A 19,068-nucleotide genomic window follows, 5' to 3' on the forward strand; every position below is an offset into this window, starting at 1 on the left:
ACCCATAGGCCCCAGGTTGAATCCCAGCCCGGGACCCCCAGGGGAAAGAGTTTCCAGTCCTTGCTGGCGGCCTTAGTCCATTTAGCATAATAAAGAGTCTGCAAACCCAGAACCCGGTACATTTCCTGATCTCTACTGGTGGGCTGACTAAATCTTTCTCCAGTGGTCGAGACTGCCCTGCTAGGGACTGTGGGAGGAGAGAGGACTGGAGAGGGTTTCCAGAAGACTTCTGAGAAGAGAGTTGGGGTGAGGTACCCTCCCTTTCCCCCAACACTTTGCCCCCTACTGCCAAATACAAATCCTCAATTCCCACCTATTCAGCCAGTCTCCGTCCCAGGTTGGCCTTTGTGTCAGAGCGCCAATGGCTCTACTCAGTAAAAGCCCCTTCTCATCCCTCTCTCTCCCCTACATTTCCGGTGGGCATGAGGGTTGGAGACCTCCCATCATGGCCTTCAAAGATATTACACCTCATGAAAAGAGGCCTTTCTGGTTCCCGAGGCTGGAAACCTGAGGCATCCTGCTTCTTCCCTTTGTTTTTCATCAGAAAATCCCAGGTTCTGAAAGGAGGTGGGGTGGGGTGGTTCCTGAGGGGAGGAGGGGGGAGGCAAGAGGAGGAGAGGGGAGCCACTTCCCCATCCCCAGCTGGGTGGCCTCTGGGATGGAGCCCCCTTGTGGAGCATCTTACTTCCGGTGGCGGAGACACCATGGATTAATTGAAAGCCCTCGTGAAAAGTTGAATTCGGGAACCTGTAGGTCCTGTAGGACAGAAAAGGTAGGGGGAGAGACAGCAAGACTCCCACCCCGGGGTGGGAGCAGAGCGCACAAAGAGCCTTGTTGGAACTCCTGTGAAATCGGCTGTGGGGGATTCCCAGGACTGCTCCTCAGCCAGCAGTGGGATTAACGCCCCTCCGGTGGAGAGGGCGTGAAGCCTCTTAAATCCATAAACTCATCCCATTTCCATTAATGGGCCTTTGCGGTGGCACCGAGTACCAGCTGCGAGGTTGAACAAACACCAGTTGAGCACTCCCTGGCGAACCTCTCTGGGAAGAGCCCTCGCCCTCCCTCTTTCCCTCGCCCTCCCTCCCACTGCCATTCCAAAGCCTTCTGCAAGCCTGTGGGAATGGTCCTAAATAATTCCACAACCAATTGCGTTTTTGAGATCTGGAACCACTGGGAGGAAGCGATTCCCACGACGGGATGTGGGGTCTGGCCAACAGGTGTTCGGATTTGGCCCAGGGAGATGGGGAAACCCAGGGAGGGAGACTGAGCTGCCAGAAAGCAGGCTGCTGAGGGCCTCCCGGGCTTTACAGGCCGTGGAAGCCGCAGACAATCGAAATGATATCTTTATTGCTAGGTTCATGTCCTGGGCTATAACATATCAATCCCTGTCGTGGTTCTCTAGGATGCACCTGGTATTTCAAACTTGTTCTTTTTTGTGCTTCTGGGTCCTGGGCTGCAGCTGCCTAAAAGAAGCAAAGAGAGAGGCCCTTACAATGTCTCCAAGACGTGTTGGCATGGTTTGCCTGTCTTTAATGTACCATTAACTATTGTCTTCACACAATATGGGAACTGTAAAGCATGACATGTGTTATAATAAAACACATTTTCAATGATACACTTGGACTTGAGGCTGGGGTGCTGCAAACAAACAGGCCCAAATCTTGTTTTGTCTCCCTTGCTAAGCCTACTGGCAATTAAACTTAAGACCACTGTTTCCCCCCCTCCTGATCAGCCAATTAAATTTTATGTCTCCTAATTTTTCACATAGAAAAAAGTCTCCGTGCTGGCCCCTAAAGACATTGATTTTCTTGCTATCACCTGGCGCTCAGACCTTAGTTCCATTTATCAAGAAGGGAAACGTCAGGCGTTGCATAAAGTGACTCTGTTACCATAAGGCTCTCACCATCCTGGCCTATTGTTTTCCCTTGTTAATAACTCATTACCAGGATTTAACAAATCAACCATTACATATGTTTTGTGTCTCCATATTTTGATCCGTACGATTAAGCAGATGTTACGATTGAAAATTGAAAAGTCCAAGGCTACTCTAGTCTGAAAGAAAGAGGGCAGCCTCAAACAACGAGCTAACAATGAGATTCAGAAGATCTTCAGAAAAACATTTACCACCAATAAACAGACTCCAACCTGCTCCATTTCAACCATTGTGTGCTTTGGGGGAATAATTAAGTTTAATAGGAATAGGTCTGGAGGGTTTTCAATGCCAAGACCACAGGTGCGGGGTGGCATGATGAATGATTTGCCTGATTTTTGCCAAGCTCAAGGGCTCTTCTCTTGGACTTTCAAGCAGATAGAAAATATTGTCATTTCTTTTAATTCACAGCATTACTTTCAAGCCGAACAAAGGCAGGGGCCGGGGGGAGGCGGGGGAAGGGCTGGGCTGTAATGAAGCGCCTCGGGGGCGGAGGTGCAGCGGCGGAGGCGGAGGCGGCGGCGGAGCGCGCTGCTGCGTTTGTGCGCAAGTGACTCTCCTGTGCCACACACAAAAGGCCTCCTTCTCCCCACCTTCTGCCGCCTTTCAGCCGTCGGGCCCCCGCCGAGCCGGCTCCCGGAACTCCGGGGGGCTCCCGGCCGCATCCCCAGGGCGGCCCGGCCTTTGGGACGTCCGCCGCTGCCAGGGCAAACCTCGCCAAACTTTCCCCAAACGCCGCGGGCTGGGGAGGGTCCCCGGCCCGAGGCGCGCATGCGCCCCGCCCGCTGCCCCGAGTTCCCAGGGTTCCGGAGAGCCGGGGTGGAGTCGGACGAGTATCCCCGGAGGCCCGCCTAGCCCCTGCTCCCGGGGCAGTCGGGGCTCGGGTGCCGTGCGTCTTCCTTCGAGGCTGGAAGTGGCTGCCCGGCGCCGGGCTCTCCGCAGTTCTGCTGTCTTTGCGCATGGAAGTCTCCAAGAGGGGCTCCGGGAAGCGGCGAGCAGAGAGGGGGGCGAACGGCCTGAAGGAGGGCAGGAGATAGGAGACAGGGCTTCTTTTGGGGAGGCCCGGGGTAACTACGCCCCCTGGCTGGGCGGAAAGCCCCCGGGCGGCCGCCTGCAGAGGGCCCCTTGGCCCGGGGCGCAGGCCGTGGCGAGCTGGTTTTGCATCTGGGCGGAGGCGCCAGCGCTTGTAGCTGCGTGGCGGGGATGCAGGTTTCTAGCCCACCCCTACTTTGGCCATCCCCCCGGGGACCTAAACCTGCCTCTCGGGAGGGTCCTGGCCCTTGGCTTATCTCCGCGGCTTCACGCCAACCCCCTCCCTGGGGCTTCGGCACCTGTTCCAAACAACCTGTTGCGCGGACTTCGCTTTGGAAAGGCGCCGGCTTTCCGCTTGGCCGTGGCGGGCTCCCCCGAGGCCCCGGGGCGCCAGGAAAAGAGTTTAGGGTTCCCTGCTAGTGAGAGGCAAACGCTCCCCCACCTCCTGTGGCACGCAGTGTGTTTCACCTCCGACTGTGTCCTGAGTCCCCAAGGTGTCCTGGGCACTCCTGCACTTTGCCCACCCTGGGGACTTCTTACGTAGCTCTTTGTAATTTGGGAGGAAGGACTAGACAAAGATCGGGATTAGAGACTCACCACGGGCTCATTAAATCCTCTCCTTTCTCCTCACCCCCACCCCCTCAAACCTTGCAGCCAGATAGGAATCTTGAGTCCCCCACCCCCGCCTTCAAGTGCTCCTGGAGAAAACTAGTTACTTTTGCACTACTGCCTCAGAGGAACTGGGGTTCTCACTCTAGAGGCGAATTTTTCTGAATTCTTTCTAATTTTTACGATTTCTTTTCAGCGGTTGCACAGGATCCCCTTCAGCCCCTTTCTTGTTTGGACCACTGAGCGTCCCTCAGACAGCTAGGGATCCAGCTTTAGAGGGCAAGCCTTTGAAGTTGGGTTCCGGCGGTAAAGGCTAGCTAAGAGATGCTTCTGGAAGGAGTTTTATTATGAGATCCAGTTGGGCAGGCGCTGTGAAATGGATGACAACAGTGAGTTGGCATTTGGAGTTTCAAAAAGGCATGTGGGCTCACACGGGGGCAACTTAGAAAAAAACATGTATGTCCTGACACGCTGAATACAAATGTAAATTGTAAAAGGGCCAGTTCTAAATGAGGGCTGCCTGGCTATAACCCCTCACCTAACACTGGTACATAAAATTAAATATTAGGCTTCGGAAATCAGCATGTTGGCAATAGCAAATGTGTGATGGCTCTAAGCCCTCGTTTGGAAGTTTTTCCATACTTTTGAAAACATACTTGACGCCTCATTTCTTTGATGACTGCTCAATAGACACCAGGAGCTGCTGGCTGAGCTGCCCCCTCCCCAGCTCTCCTCTTGCTGGCAGCGCTTTCATCCAGGGCTTGAATTGTGTTGTCAAAGTTTAGTAGACGAGGGAGGAGGGGGCATGAGAACGAGGGAGGGGGGTGTCTTGAAAAGTCTTGGAAATCGGTATATTTTGCAGGTGTAGAATGTGCCTAATAACCATGGCTAGTGCGCGCTCCCCAATGGCGAGGGTATGACAGGGACAGCTGGCTCAGTTTTCAGTGTGAAAACACCCCCTCGGTGGACCAAACACAACGACACTGACCTTTCTACGGGGGGAACCAAGATGTGCCTTTGACTGAATTAGCCATAAAGACGTCGTGCTATGACTTTTGTTCCCCACGAAAGCAAAGAAATATTGCGTTTAATATGAGAGGTACTGTTCACAGCTTTTCCGTGCCCCTTAAGAAATATTACAGTGCTGATTTACTGGCCCTTTTCTACCAAGTTGGCCCCAAGGCCGGGGGGGGGGGGGGGGAGGTGGAGGGGTGAGGATGGGGTGGCAAGGACAGACGCGGCGGTCGAGGCAGCGCACTAAATTGCCTGTTGCCTGTTTCCAAAGTTCTCTCTTTGCAGCAGCAAATTTATCAATCTTTTCATCTGACAATACTTAGAAATATATCATTGTCATGCAGAGTTGTTTGATAGATGATCTCTAGGCACACCAGCCTTTTCCAAGGTCAAGTTGAAGATTCTTGTTTGCTGTTTAACCGGGTTGTTTAAAAACTCAGAACAATGCCTGCCTGTTAAAATTTCCACTTGTTCTCATGGCGCGTTCGAGAGCAAGTTTTCCTATTGACCCGTGCGAGGACATTTCATCCTCTCGGGCTTCTGAATTCAGCAACCAGGGCTTGGCAGTGCCATCCACAGGAGGAGAAATGAGATTTAACCTTAGCACATGCAGCCGCCAAAGAGATGAAGCCATCTCTCACATCTCCTCAAAGTGTGTACTAATTTTTCTCTGCGTGTCGCGGGCTGGTTAGAGCCACACACATCTCATTCACATTCTGCTGTTCTTCTAGTGGGAAGCTGCGAATATACTCCCCTAAAGTAGACGTGCAAAAACACCAAAAAAACAAAACTGTGGCCACTCTTGCCTTTGTGAGCACACAACCTGTTGCTCTAAGGACGCTTTAAAATAAAGTCAGCCTCTAAATCGTCGTGTTGTATGGACATATTTATTTATGTTTTTAATGGAAACACAGGCTTCACAGTTTCTTCTATATCTGCGATGATTGATTTTTTTTTTATTCAGCCAACTTTTATTTACCTTGCAAAAATGTTCTGGACCAATGTGATAAATTACAGATATGCAAATTTCTTTGAATGGTGTTGTAAGTGTGTCTAGCTGGGGCTGAATAACTCCTTGCAAGTCAGTCTGTGGCACTCAGGACCCCAGGGAGCTGATCAAAGCACCCATTCTCTTTCATCCCCGGTATTCTCCTCCAAACTATTTCGATACAATATGTTTCCATGATGCACTTAATGTGCTAGGGACATAGAACTCATTACAACCTAGCTAGTTCTGCCGACCTCTTTGTTCTGAGGCAGAAAGTCAAAGAAAAAAGGAACAGCGTTGCCAGTTGCCAGCTTTCTGAAATGCTAAAGCATGCGTCATTTTTCACCAGGTCTCGTCTTGATATCCTCAAAAGACAAACTATGAAACCGGCCTCAGCCCTTTCTGGCATTAATTACACTGCTGTCCAGCCGATCTGTTTTTCCTATTATATGCATTTCTCAGCAGGGATGGTTTTTTTTTTTTTTTGCAAGACTAATGCAGCTGCGAGTTAAACTATGAATGCATTTTTATCACTATGGAACAAATAAGGGAAAAGACTGCAAAACACACAACTTTTTAAAGGCTTCTGGTAGATAACAGATTAGGACAGAACTTGGGAGGTTTTTGCAATTTAGGTAAACCTGAAATTGACTAAGAGCCTCCTGCGTTTCCAATGCGCCCTCAGTGTTCTGTGGAGAGCCTCCCTGTGCCATTTGAAATTCTGCTTTGGTCCTCAGATAAATCTTGAAGGTGAAACCCTTTCAAGGTTTCTGTTAAAATTCTGAAATGAAACCGCCTGTACTGAACCCAACCCAGCCTAGGAGGCTGCTTCCAAGGAATTTCTGCCCAGGATAGTAGTACAGGGAATATAAATTCTATTTCATTTCCTCCGTTTCTTGTAGGGTTGATTGGTTGGTGGAAATGGCTGGCAGCCAGTTCTGGGAAAGATTCCAGACCTGACTCCGATTAACCCTCTCTGGTGAAACTCTGCTGGAAACCAACTCACCAGCAATTGCCATTAATCTACTTACTAATTAAGCCAATTCATTTCTAAAGGAGAAAAATTCCTTTCTTTAGCCAAACTGATGGGAGGAAATTTGAAAGAAGCGCCAAACTGTGTAACTGTAATTCAGCCAAGGACTGCTAAAACAAGGTGTTGATATATAGCAGCAGATTTAAAACAAGTTTCTAGGGCAACACTCCTTTGGAGACGGTGGCATATAGTGCATAGTAGATGAAGCTCGAATAATGCTCCCCGGCGCTATGCCACCCCATGTTCTTGCGTTGAAAATAACACGTCTCTCTCCAATTAAATCTTGTGCCTTTTACGCACAAATAAATCGCCTCTCCAGCTTCCTTTACAGCAGAGTAGATCAGCTTTATGTGACAGCTACTACAAATATATTTCTTGAGACTTAATACATAGCTTTAGAAACGTGTAATTCGGAGTCTGCATTTCTGAAACTGGGCTACAGACAGGGCCCGGCTTGCAGTTAGGGGAATGGAAAGGACCAAGCTGAACATTACGCACCGAAGAAAGCAAACCGGACTTTCTGTAAATGATACCTGGCATGCTGCAAAGAGACACGTGAATCTTGGCCTTGATACTTACCAGGAGGCAAAACTCCAATGAGTTTCCCACTTACGAAAGAATTGTTTATGGCTTTTAAGATAGGGCAGGCAGCCCAGTGCCCATGTAAGAGAAGAATGGATCTCCCTAGAGGAAATTTAAAATCCCCTTGGACCAGGCGTTAAGGTTCGCCTTCATGGGGATTCATCGGCAAGCGAGGAGGCAGCAAATCAGTTTGACGTGGTGTTACAGAGAGACCGGATGGATAAGCGAGGGAGTGAAAGCTTAGTGCCTCAAACTTTTTTTAATTGAAGTCCGTTCCTCCCCACCCTAAGGTTTTGGGGCATCTTGCTGAGCCCAGGAAGCGCCCCCAGTGGCTTTGGCAGCCCCTCGAAGTCCGTGCGTCCCTCTCACCCAGCATGAGCGAGCACCTGCCTTTGAGGGTTTGGAAAGGTGCGCACAGCGGGGGGGGGGGGGGGGTGACGTCGCGTTCTCTTCGTGTCAAGGGTGGGCCTCGAGTTAGTCTACATCATCGGGGAGACTGAACAGCTTTGTTAGAAACGCCTTGGAGGGAGTATCCCTTGGCCAGGGAGGCAGGCCTTACGCCAGGATGGAGAGGGTCCTCTCTGTGGTCCCCCTCTGCGCAGCCCAGGGCCCTGCCCCTCACTCAGTAGCGTCCACATCGTTCACTGGGCTGTTCTGGAGTATCAATGGCTTCTCCAAAGACTCTTCTTCCAGGGTTCCAGACACCCTCCCTAAAAACACGGGAAAAGGAACATATGCGCATTTTGTTTTACTTGCTATATATAAACCACTTCCCGGTCCTCACGCAGAGCTCTTGCCTCAGTTTTAGTGGGTCCCCCCTGTCTGGCCTCCAGTTGGGAGCCCCTTCAAATAACCTGGAAGGGAAGTAGGACGGGTGGGCAGTGGGGGAGGTCGGGCAGTCAGATCCTCCTTGGCCTTCAGAATAGCTTGTCAGCCAAGTTTTGTTTTGTTTTGTTTTGTTTTTCTGAGACAGTTTTCCTGCTGCTCCATACTATAGAAATGGTCTTAGGAGCCGGTGACCAAGGCCAGTAAATGACCTTCTGCTGAGGGTCACCTTCCTAGAATTAGGAGCAGTTGTAAGAGAATTTAAAAAGGCAGAGGCTGTCTTGTGTTTGGGTCCAAGGATCCAACGAAGATTTAAACTTCCATTTGCATTTTCAGTCTTTCCTCCATATGAAATAGAAAATTATGAATGAGAAGGAAACAAAACCAGTTGGCAGGGGTTCTGAAGTTGGGGACTGGGGAGGTTCCTCCCATCCCCCCCCCCCCAACCCCCCACTCAGGCTAGGCTCTCTGCTCTGTAGGGAGGGACATTTACCTGGTGTGTAAATTGTGAGGAAAGCGTTGGGGGTCTGAGACAGGAAAGCCACAACATGGGATGTGATGTTCCAGCTTTGAAGGGGAACAAAGGCCCTGAGCTAATCCCAGTGAAAGCCAGGAGCGTGGACAAGGCAACAAAGAATTGCAGCCTGCGGTCACCGGTAGGTGTCAATGTGGACACTTACAGCCGGGGCAGTGGGAGAGGGGAACACAGAGACAGGCTGTCATTCCAGGGCTTAACATGAACAAAGATAAAAACGTGACAACCTCGCCTTTCAATGGTGGGGAGGTTCAAAGTGGATTGCTAGGGAGTCTATCTGGGTCAAGTCTTTTCTGAAGCAGGCCCTTTCTTTTTCTACTCAAGTATCAGCCAGGGAAGTTCTGAGGCCCTTTTCCCAAGATAACTTTTCTTCCTAAAGGAAGAATTCTTCAAAATAACATCCAGTTCCACCCACTTGCCTAGGCAAAGAGATGGGCATCGTAGAAAATGTGCTGATTCCTAGACATCGTATAAAAGGTGCTGTTTTCTGCAACCCAGAGACCCAGGTGGCTGCATTAAGCCTTTGTGAACTTGAACAGCCTACCTTCACGTTTCGGTTAACATTCGCGTATTTAATGAAAATGAATAACATTTCCTTTTATGAAGCGGTGCATACATGTAGATGAATCTGGGGCTACCGTAATTTAGAAAGTATTCCTCTCACAAAGAAATTTACATAGCATGCTGTTGAAGGAGTAACGGAAACCTGGTAGAGTTCGTATGCCCATGATTTCGGACTCACTATTACAAATCAGCAGACAAGGCATTTGCCAACAAATGGATCTCCTCTGTAATCTGAGAAAGATCATTGGGAGTCTTCCGCTAATGCAACTGATCAGCAGACTATCTTGGAGAGTTAATAAAGGGAAACGACAACAAATTATGTTTATCCTAAGAACTCAGAAACGTTTTCTCTAAATTCTGCTATCAAAACCAAAACACAAGTTTAAAAATCATAATGTGATAAAATTCTGACTTTCTGTAGCTGAAATAAGTCTCCTAAGTAATAATAAAAAAAGGATGTAAATATCCTTAAAAGACTAATGACATTTCACAGGTAATGCAATTTAGAAAGAAACACTTCCATGTTTTCTTTTCCAACAATGTGCATTTTTGTAAACTGCTATAAATTGCAATTCAAAAGCACTGATCTCGCCATCCCCAATCATTTTTTATACTGATCAAATGAATGCAGATACTCCCATTTGGGAGGGGCGACATGACATTTCACTTGGCAGTTCTAAACAGGTCACAGACCTTTCACAGACCCTAAGGCAGTGGGAGGGAGCTCTTTGCTAAACCGTGTAACCAAATCAAACCAATGGTTACCCCTTTTCAAAACCATTGGAATGGTTTGCACAATGCTATTCACATAGCAGCACAGAAACTGAAAGGATGGTCATCCAATGGAAATTTCTTTCCTTTTGTTTAAACTTGCAGAGCTCAAAAAAGTAATACTCTGAAGGAAAACAATTACACTTAACGTGATAAAAATCACAGGCAGTAAACATGCTCGTTTACTGGCAGAACGCGGCATAGCTGTGGTCACGCATCGGGATGTATATACGTGCACATGTATGTATGTATACGTATGTCTATTTATTGGAGATGTTGCTTTGTTTGAAACGTTAGGCACAAAGACACAACATGGCTGCCCTGGAGATGACCCATTGCTTTCAAGTTGCTTGAACACATCAGAATTTCCATTGTTAAGGTTGATTAATTGAAACTGATAAGTTACCATGAATAAAGATTGTTTTTCTGTTTAATGTGGTGGGCCTGATTTGGTAAATGCCTCATTCATGTAGCTTTGCGGTGCAGCATATGGGCAAGAGTCATTCAGTATCACAAACATATACAATTTATTATGCTTGTATGGGCACGACCAAAAGGCCTTTTTATTTTAAGGACAAAGTGGCAATGAAAAATTTTACTTAAAGAGTCACCAGTAACGTGACGTGCGATTTTGTCATTTGTACCTCGAGCTTCTATCTTTGCGTTTGTAGGAGTTGTTTTTAAAGTATAATATATAAATAGAAGAAGAAGGAGATGCATATATCCAAATTATATGGTGACAGCCATTGGGAATACAACAGCATTTATCCTGAATTCAGCCGGCGTATGAAGAGCAAGCACTTTATTACTTTATTATCTGATGCCACCTGTATACCATACTGTTGGCAAACTTACCATAAATGTCGCACCGAGGTGCCACCAATAATAGCTCGCACTGCCCAGTTTACAACAAAATGCAAAGGAGGCTGGTAAATAATACGTCAACTTCCTGATGCCTTTTTAAAATGTTAATTAGTAAAATCAGAGGACGAAATTGAAAAATAATTTAGGGACTGTCACCCGAGAAAACAGTGGATTTATTAAATTTTCCCCAATGTAATTACTGTTCTTGAAAGCTGGAGTCACTTTTTAAAGTGTTAACCAACTCAAGACTGCCGGGAGTGTTTACTGATAAAGGTAAGGTTTCTAATGTTTCCATAAGGATGTTGTACGGAAACTTTTTTTTTTTTCCTTTTTCGTTTAGGCTGCTCATGTAATCACCAGCAGAGTACTAACGAAAAAATATGAAAGGCATGCAAATGAACTAAGGGAATGACTGTATCAAACCATCAAAGAGATAGTTACCATATTCAGCTTTTAATGTCTTATCAAATAAATTCTCTGGTCATTCATGTCCATGAAAGAGTTCAAGTTCACCCAACATTTCTCAATTAGATTAGATGGGTAATCTCAGTTCAGCTCTTCTGGAGAGTAATAAACCACATTGGTCACAGTTGACCACTGCTAGTATGTGTTTCATAAAGGACTGGATGTCCATTGGAAAGCTAATCAGTGCACCGTCACTTGTAAAATTCCCTCCTGCATTTGGAAGTGATAATCTGTATCTAATTTTTAAAGAAAAATTTACTCTCCTTTCACTCTGCGGAGGCCAATTTCTTTTCTGGACCTGAATAGAGATCATTGGTGAAACGGTACCAAATAGCTTTGGTATGTGTATAACAAAAACCCACCTCTTTGTAGAACATAACAAATTATGCAATGTTCACAGATGCGCTTCCCATTGTGCCTTTTGTGAGAAAATGAAGGCCCAACTCTGTTCCCCACCCCCCTCTTTATGAAAGACTAGGCTGCCAACGCAATCTGTCCTAATCCTAGAGAAAAATAAATATACTTCATATGGAAGCTTTAGATCGCTATTTTTAAAGCGATTTGCATTGGGACTTCTGGTCTATGTAATTTGCACAAGTATGAATTTGAGGTTACAAACAGCTATGTATTCCCATCAACAGGCGAACAGCTTGGGGCCTCAGGATTAAACTGTGCCTTTTTCTCTCGCTCACCTCTGAAGTTTGGGTATTTAGTGGAAATGCTGTTTTCACACAATTTCATGCTTAAATTTATCGGTTACCAAGGAAATTCAGTAATTTTTCAGTGATTATTTTTGAAACAGACACACTATAAACATTTTATATTTTGTTTCTCTATTTTGGCTTTTGATTATCCTCCCCCCCACCCCAGCATTATTGGGCTATAATTGACATACAGCCCTGTGTAAGTTTCACATGTACAGCACGAGGACCTGACTTAACGTATAGTGTGAAATGAGTCCCACAGTAAACTTAGCTAACGGCTGTCATCGCATACAGATATTTTGAAAAAGAAGAGAAACAAAACGTTTTTCTCCTTGTGACGAGGACTTTTAAGATCTATATACATCCCCAGTTTTGGTTATCTCAAAACTGGAGTTTGTGTCTTTTGACCACTTTCCTCCAATTCCCCCTCCCTATTTGGGGGGAGGAGGCCATAAGTAGGTCATTCTGAGTAGCGAGGTGGCAATTTCTGCAGAAATGGGGAAGTGGAGAGGCCTTCTCAGGCCCACCCCACCTCACTGCACCACCTTAAATCCTGGTATTACTGTTATTGAGTGGACTAGTCAGATGGTTAAACGTCTGACTCTTGATCCCGGCTCAGGTCATGATCTCACAGTTCGTGGGCTTGAGCCCCACATAGGGCTCTGTGCTGATGGTGCGGAGCCTGCTTGGGATTCTGTCTGTCCTTCTCTCTGCCCCTCCCCACTTGTACACACGCGTGTGCTCTCTCTCTCTCAAAATAAATAAGTAAACTTTAAGAAAAAGAATATAAATTCCAAGCACTAAGAAGACCCCGCATCCTCAGAGCCTAACTTATAGTAGGTGATCATAACACCTGTCCAATGGATGAACGAATGGAGTAACAAAGAGAAGGTGAAACCCAGTAAAGGTAAGTAGGGTGGCTCCCTTGGCATCCATGGCCTTTGCAGCTCCTCCAACATAGAATCTGGTCTTGGTCGTCAGACTGGCTTTGCCCAATGGGCCAGGAGCAAAGGCGGTGCCACCAGAGACTTGAACGGTCCCTGTGCATTGGAGCTTGTTTTCTTTTGCTGCTTTTAAGAACCCTGAGCGCATCTGATCACAAGACTCAGTTTGCCTGCTCAGTGATAAGAAATACAAGATCCAGTCACCCTGTCACCCCAGCAGATGGCCAGCTAACCACAGAAGACGAGTGAGTGCAGCAAGACCAGGCGCAAGACCTGCCACCTAGGTGAAGGCACATATAAAGGCACAGAAGCATGGAATAGCATGGAATAGCAGGGAACAGTAAGTCATTTGTTACGACTAGATTAGAGAGCCCAGGTAGGGGAAAGGGAGCTCTTACGAAAGGTCTTACATGCTAAACTGAAAAACTTGATTTTATCCTGAAAGCCATCGATTTTTATTGACCGATTAAGCAGGGGCAAACAAAGTGTGTACCAGCGACCCCAAAATTAAAATCTTTAGTGACTCCAGCAGCTTAACACTCAAAGCACCAGCAGAGTTGAGTAACCAGGAGAGACAGAGAAGGGAGCTCCGGGAAGTAGGAGGAGAATTAGAACAGGTTGGTGACTTGGAAGTCAAAAGGAGAGCATCTTAAGAATTAAGGGAGGCTCATTAGTAACACGCTGGCGTGCCGTCAAGTGAGAGAACTGGAAACCAGTTTCGCATCTGAAGGATTCCGATGACCTAGGTAAGAGCTGTGTCTGTGAGATGTAAAGCCAGAAGGCCAAGTAGAGTAACCTGGAGAAGGGGAAGGAAGGAGAGAGAGCAGGCTCTGATTGCTCTCCGGAGGGCTAACATTTAAGGTAGGAGGACCAGCGGCACTTGCTTGAAGAGGAAGGGAAGGAATGGGTAAGAAAAGGAGGCATGGACATGTTTATAGGAAGAGGGCACAGGGACCTCGGTGATACCCTTTAGTCTGAGGACAAGTAGGGACTTTGTGCATTAGCAACCTAAGTTGATAAGAGTAGAAGTCTCAGTGGAATGAACTTCGGATTCAGTTTTATTACACATTTGTTGATCACTTACCGACTGCCAGGAAAGTGACAGGCAAATTTATACACAATTTATATGCAAGGCTTATCACGTTTGATTCCTTAATGCTAGAATGTGTTTTGAAGCTTGGAAGAAGTTAAGTTTCTAATCAACCAAGGGGAAATGTCTCCTTTGTGGTGAAAATTAACGGCAGAACATGTAATGCAAAGTGGAAACATAAAGTCACTGAACTCATTTGGGACAGTGGCTGTCCCTCTAGTTAATGTGGACGTCATGGAAGTTCTTCAATTGCCTTAAGTATTAGCTTCCTAAGGCTGCTGGAACCAAGTAACATAAAGTGGGTGGCTTAAAACACCAGATATTAATTCCCTCACATGAGTTCTGCAGGCTGAAAGTCCAAAATCGTGGTGTTGGTGAGGCCATGCTCTCTCTCTGACTCAGGAGAATCTTCCCTGCTTCTCCCTAAATTCTGGTGGCAGCCATCCTCCTTTGATGTTCTTTGGATTCCAGCTACATCACTCCATTTTCTGTTTCTGTCACCACAAGGCATTCTCCCTGGGTGTCTGTGTCAAAATTCATCTCTCTCTCTCTCTATATGCATACGTGTATGTATATATACACATGTATATATGTGTATACATACATGTATGCATATATTTACATACATGTATATATGTATTATATGTGTTATATGTATTATATAATTATATATTATATACATATATATACATACATACATACATGTATGTATATATATACGTGTGTGTGTGTATATACACACACACAGTGGAATACTACTCAGCCATAAAAAGAATGAAATTGAAACCTTGCCATTTGCAATAACATGGATGGAGCTAGAGAGTATAAAGCTAAGTGAAATAAGTCAGAGAAAAACAAATATCATATGATTTCACTCATATGTGGAATTTTTTCTTGTCTTTTTTTAAAATGTAAGCTCCACGCCCAATGTGGGGCCTGAACTCATGACCCTGAGTTAGAGCCGCATGCTATATACCTCCTGAACCAGTCATGCGCCCCTCATATATGGAATTTAAGAAATAAACCAGGGGCACATGAGTCGTTCAGTTGGTTAAATATCTGAGTCTTGATTTCCACTCAGGTCATGAGCTCATGGTTGGTGAGTTCGAGCCCCGCGTTGGGCTTTGTGCTGACAGCTCAGAGCCTGGAGCCTGCTTCAATTTCTGTGTCTCCCTCCCTCTCTCTGACCCTCCCTGCCCCCCCTTTCAAGAATAAATAAACATTAAAAAAATTTAAAAAGGTATTCTTTTAAAATATATTTACAAATATAAGTATATAATATATATTTATATATTCCTTTTATATTCATAAATATCTTAATGCACACTTTTGGTGTATGAGACAATGATAATTGTGGCCATACATTTACAAGACAAAATGTTCTTAGAACAGCATAAGTTAAAGCTGAAAGGTCTTTGGTTCAGAAACACAAAGAAAACACAAAGAAAAAATGTTTGAACATTTAGGACTTTTTTTGGTGAGGGGAGAAGGAAGTACAATGGTATATAGTGAGTCTACGATCTAGTATACCCTATGCTCCATGATAAATAAAATTTCAAAAGAGAGACCAGAAAGACATAATGGGCAAGATAAGATAAACATTTTTCTGGTAAAGACATGTAAAGCAATGAACCAGGTTGTTATGGATCGAATTGTGTCTCCCTGAAAGATGGTGAAGTCCTAGTACCTGTGAGTGTGAACGTGATTGGAAATAAGGTCATGTAGACGATCAAGTTAAGATGAGGTCTTCAGGGTGGGCCCTAATGCAATATGTCTGTGTCTTTATGAAAAGGAGAAATTTGGACACAGATACAGACACACCCAGAGGGGAGGCAATGTGAAGACACAGGGGAAATGCCATTGACAAGCCGAGGAACACTCGAGGTTACCGGAAGCTCAGAGAGAAGCATGGAACAGGTTCTCCCTCGCCTCCCTCACAGCTGTCAGAAGACACGCCCCTGCTAACACCTTGATTTCACACTTCTATCATCCAGAACTGTGAGACAATAACATTCGTGTAGTTTAAATCACCCAGTTTGCTGTACTTTGTTACAGCAGCCCTAGGAAATTGACACAGGGGCTGAAACCACAGGCCTATGGCCTCTGGCTGTAGGATTTCATGACAGCCAGGAATAGAGCTCCTTTTTTTTTTTTTTTTTTTTTTAAGCTTATTCATTTATTTTGAGAGAGAGAGAGGGAGAGAGAAAACATGAGCAGGGGAGGGTAGAGAGAGAGAGAATCCTAAGCAGGTTCCACACTGTCAGTATGGAGCCCAACGTGGGGCTCAAAAGCACGAACTGTGAGATCATGGCCTGAGTGGAAATCAAGAGTTAGATGCTTAACCGACTGAGCCACTCAGATGCCCCAGAGCTCCTGTATGGTCAAAAGGCTAAATGTGCTCCATGTTGGGTAAAAGAAGAAATTCACTCCTCAAAGGCAGTAGCTTGAATGAAAGGATACTGTGGGAGGAAAAAAAAAAAAAAAAACCCAGAAAAATAGTTTCTAATCTGGGGCTATGGCTTTATAGAAAGCTCTGGGCCTAGGGAGGCTCAAAGGCAAAAACTACTTCACACAGAGGAACTGAACCAAGCCACCTGATGGCTTGGAGGCTTCAAGACCCTAATGTCACAGTGGCACAGGCAACCCCCAAACTTAGAAGAACTGGTTTTGGACTAGGAGTGAGACTAGCATAGTGGAAGCAGGCACAGAGCTGTATTCAGGTGGGGAGAGAAAGAAAGGAAAAGAAAATTAAAGAAAAGAAAAGAGAAGAGAAGAAAAGAGAAGAGAAAACAAAAGAAAAGAGACAAAGACAGAGGGAGGGAGGAAGGGGGAAGGAAATGAGCCTGAAAACCAAAATTCCAAAATAAACAAAAGAATAGAATGCTTGTAAAGACAATAGCACGATAAGCTGTGAATTATCTGAATTCACTCCAGATAAATTTTAGTTGATAACATAGCCCGACAAAAACTTTGAAATATGTGTATCACAGAAATAATTGATAGCGTCCATTTAAAAAATTATGATGCAAAATAGGCCAGAACAAAATACACAAAACCATACAAATATACATAAATATATACATGAAAAGAAAAGAAATAGAGCTTGTAATTTTTTTTGACATTGACCATGGCAACATTTCTCCAGATATGTCTCCTGAGGCAAGGGAAACAAAAGCAAAAATAAACTATTGGGACTACTCCAAAATAAAATGCAACAGCAAAGGAAACCAACGAAAACAAAGGCAACCTACTGAATGGGAGAAGATATTTGCAAATGATACATCTGACAAGGGGTTCATATCCAAAATACATAAAGAACTTACACAATTCAATGCCAAAAAAACCCCAAAGAATCTGATCAAAAAACGGGCAGAGGACCTGAATACACATTTTTCCATAGAAGGCATATATATGGCCAACTGGCACATGAAAATATGTTCAACATCACTAATCATCAGGGAAATGCAAGTCAAAACAGCAGTGAGACACATGTGAGTGGCTAAAATCAAAATGACTAGAAATAACAAGTGTTGGTGAGGATGTGGAGAAAAAGAAACCTTGTGCACAGTTAGTGGAAATTGTTGGGGAAGCCGCTGTGGAAAACAGTACGGAGGTTCCTCAAAATATTAAAAATAGAAATACCATATGATCCAGTAATCCCACTCCTGGGTATTTACCAAAGAAAATAAAAACACTAATTCAAAAAGATATACGCACCGCTATGTTTACTGCAACATTATTTATAATAGCCAAGATATGGAAGCAACCCAAGTGTCCATTGATAGATATGGTAAGTGGGTAAGGAAGATGTAATTTATATAAATATACACATATATATTTTTAATGTTTTTATTTATTTTTTAAGAGAGAGAGAACAAGTGGGGGAGGGGCAGAGAGAGGGGGACAGAGGATCTGAAGCAGGCTCTGCACTGACAGGCCGACAACAGCAAGCCCGAGGTGGGGCTTGAGCTCACAAACCGTGAGATCGTGACCTGTGCTGAAGTCAGACGCTCAATTGACTGAGCCACCCGGGCACCCATACCATATATACACATATATACACCATATATTTACATATACATATACATATACATATACAGTATACATAATGAATATATATATGCCATATATTTACATATACATATACACATATGGTATATATATGTATATGTTTATGTATATATATGGTATATATATGGTATATATAATAAATATCACTCGGCCATCAAAAAAGATGAGATCTTGACATTTGTGCTGACATGGATGGACCTAGAGGGCATTATGCTGAGTGAAATAAGGCAGACAGAGAAAGACAAAATGATTTCACTTACATGTGGAGTCTGAAAACCAAAATAAAGGAAAAAAAATGAAATAAAAGCAGAATCAGACCTATAAATACAGAGAACAAACTGATGGCTGCCAGAGGCAAAGGAGGTGGGGAAATGGGCAGAATGGGTGAAGGGGAGTGGGGAGGTCCAGGCTTCCAGTTATGGAAAGAATAAGTCACAGAGATAGAAAGTACAGCATAGAGAATATAATTAATTCTTGTAATATATTGCAATATATTGCAATAGTGACACTTCAAAATTTGTCCTATTAAGAGAGAAACAAGAGAAGGGTGTCCCTGACTTCTCTGTTCAGCATCATAGTGACAATCCTAGCCAGTGCAATACGAAAAAGAAAAAACAGGGGCGCCTGGGTGGTTCAGTCGGTGAAGTGTCTGAGTCTTGGTTTCCGCTCAGGTCATGGTCTCAGGGTTCATGAGTTCGAACTCCATGTAGGGCTCTGTGCTGACAGCTTGGAGCCTGCTTGGGATTCGTGCTCTCTGCCCCTCTCCCTCCCCCACTCGCGCTCACTCTCTCTCTCTCTCTCAAAATAAATAAACATTTTAAAAAGTTAAAAATATAAAAATAAAAAAGGAAAGAAAAAATAATCGCTATATGAAGATTGGAAGACACAAGTTTTCAAAATTATAGATGTGATTGTCTAAACAGACACGCTAAGAGACTTTCAGACAAGCTATTAGAATCATCAGAGTTCAGTTTCCTCAGTTTCCAAACTTGGGGTCCCTCCAGTTGAAAGTAATACTCATACGATATCTATTGCACCCCAAGATAT

The 19,068-nt window shown here is 44.8% G+C and overlaps 1 protein-coding gene across 1 annotated transcript in view; it reads right to left on the reverse strand.

Moving 5' to 3' along the window:
- Positions 1 to 5,463: 5,463 nt before the first annotated feature.
- CB4H10orf67 (chromosome B4 C10orf67 homolog) overlaps positions 5,464 to 19,068 on the reverse strand; it is a 163,160-nt gene continuing 149,555 nt past the window's right edge. Inside the window, exon 17 of the mRNA XM_027073637.2 lies at positions 5,464 to 7,898. Within this exon, the coding sequence (XP_026929438.2) occupies positions 7,807 to 7,898 (92 nt within the window). The 3' untranslated portion in view covers positions 5,464 to 7,806. The remainder of the gene's footprint in view (positions 7,899 to 19,068) is intronic.

This window comes from Acinonyx jubatus, chromosome B4, assembly GCF_027475565.1.
Source record: "Acinonyx jubatus isolate Ajub_Pintada_27869175 chromosome B4, VMU_Ajub_asm_v1.0, whole genome shotgun sequence".
Classification (NCBI taxonomy): Eukaryota; Metazoa; Chordata; class Mammalia; order Carnivora; family Felidae; genus Acinonyx; species Acinonyx jubatus.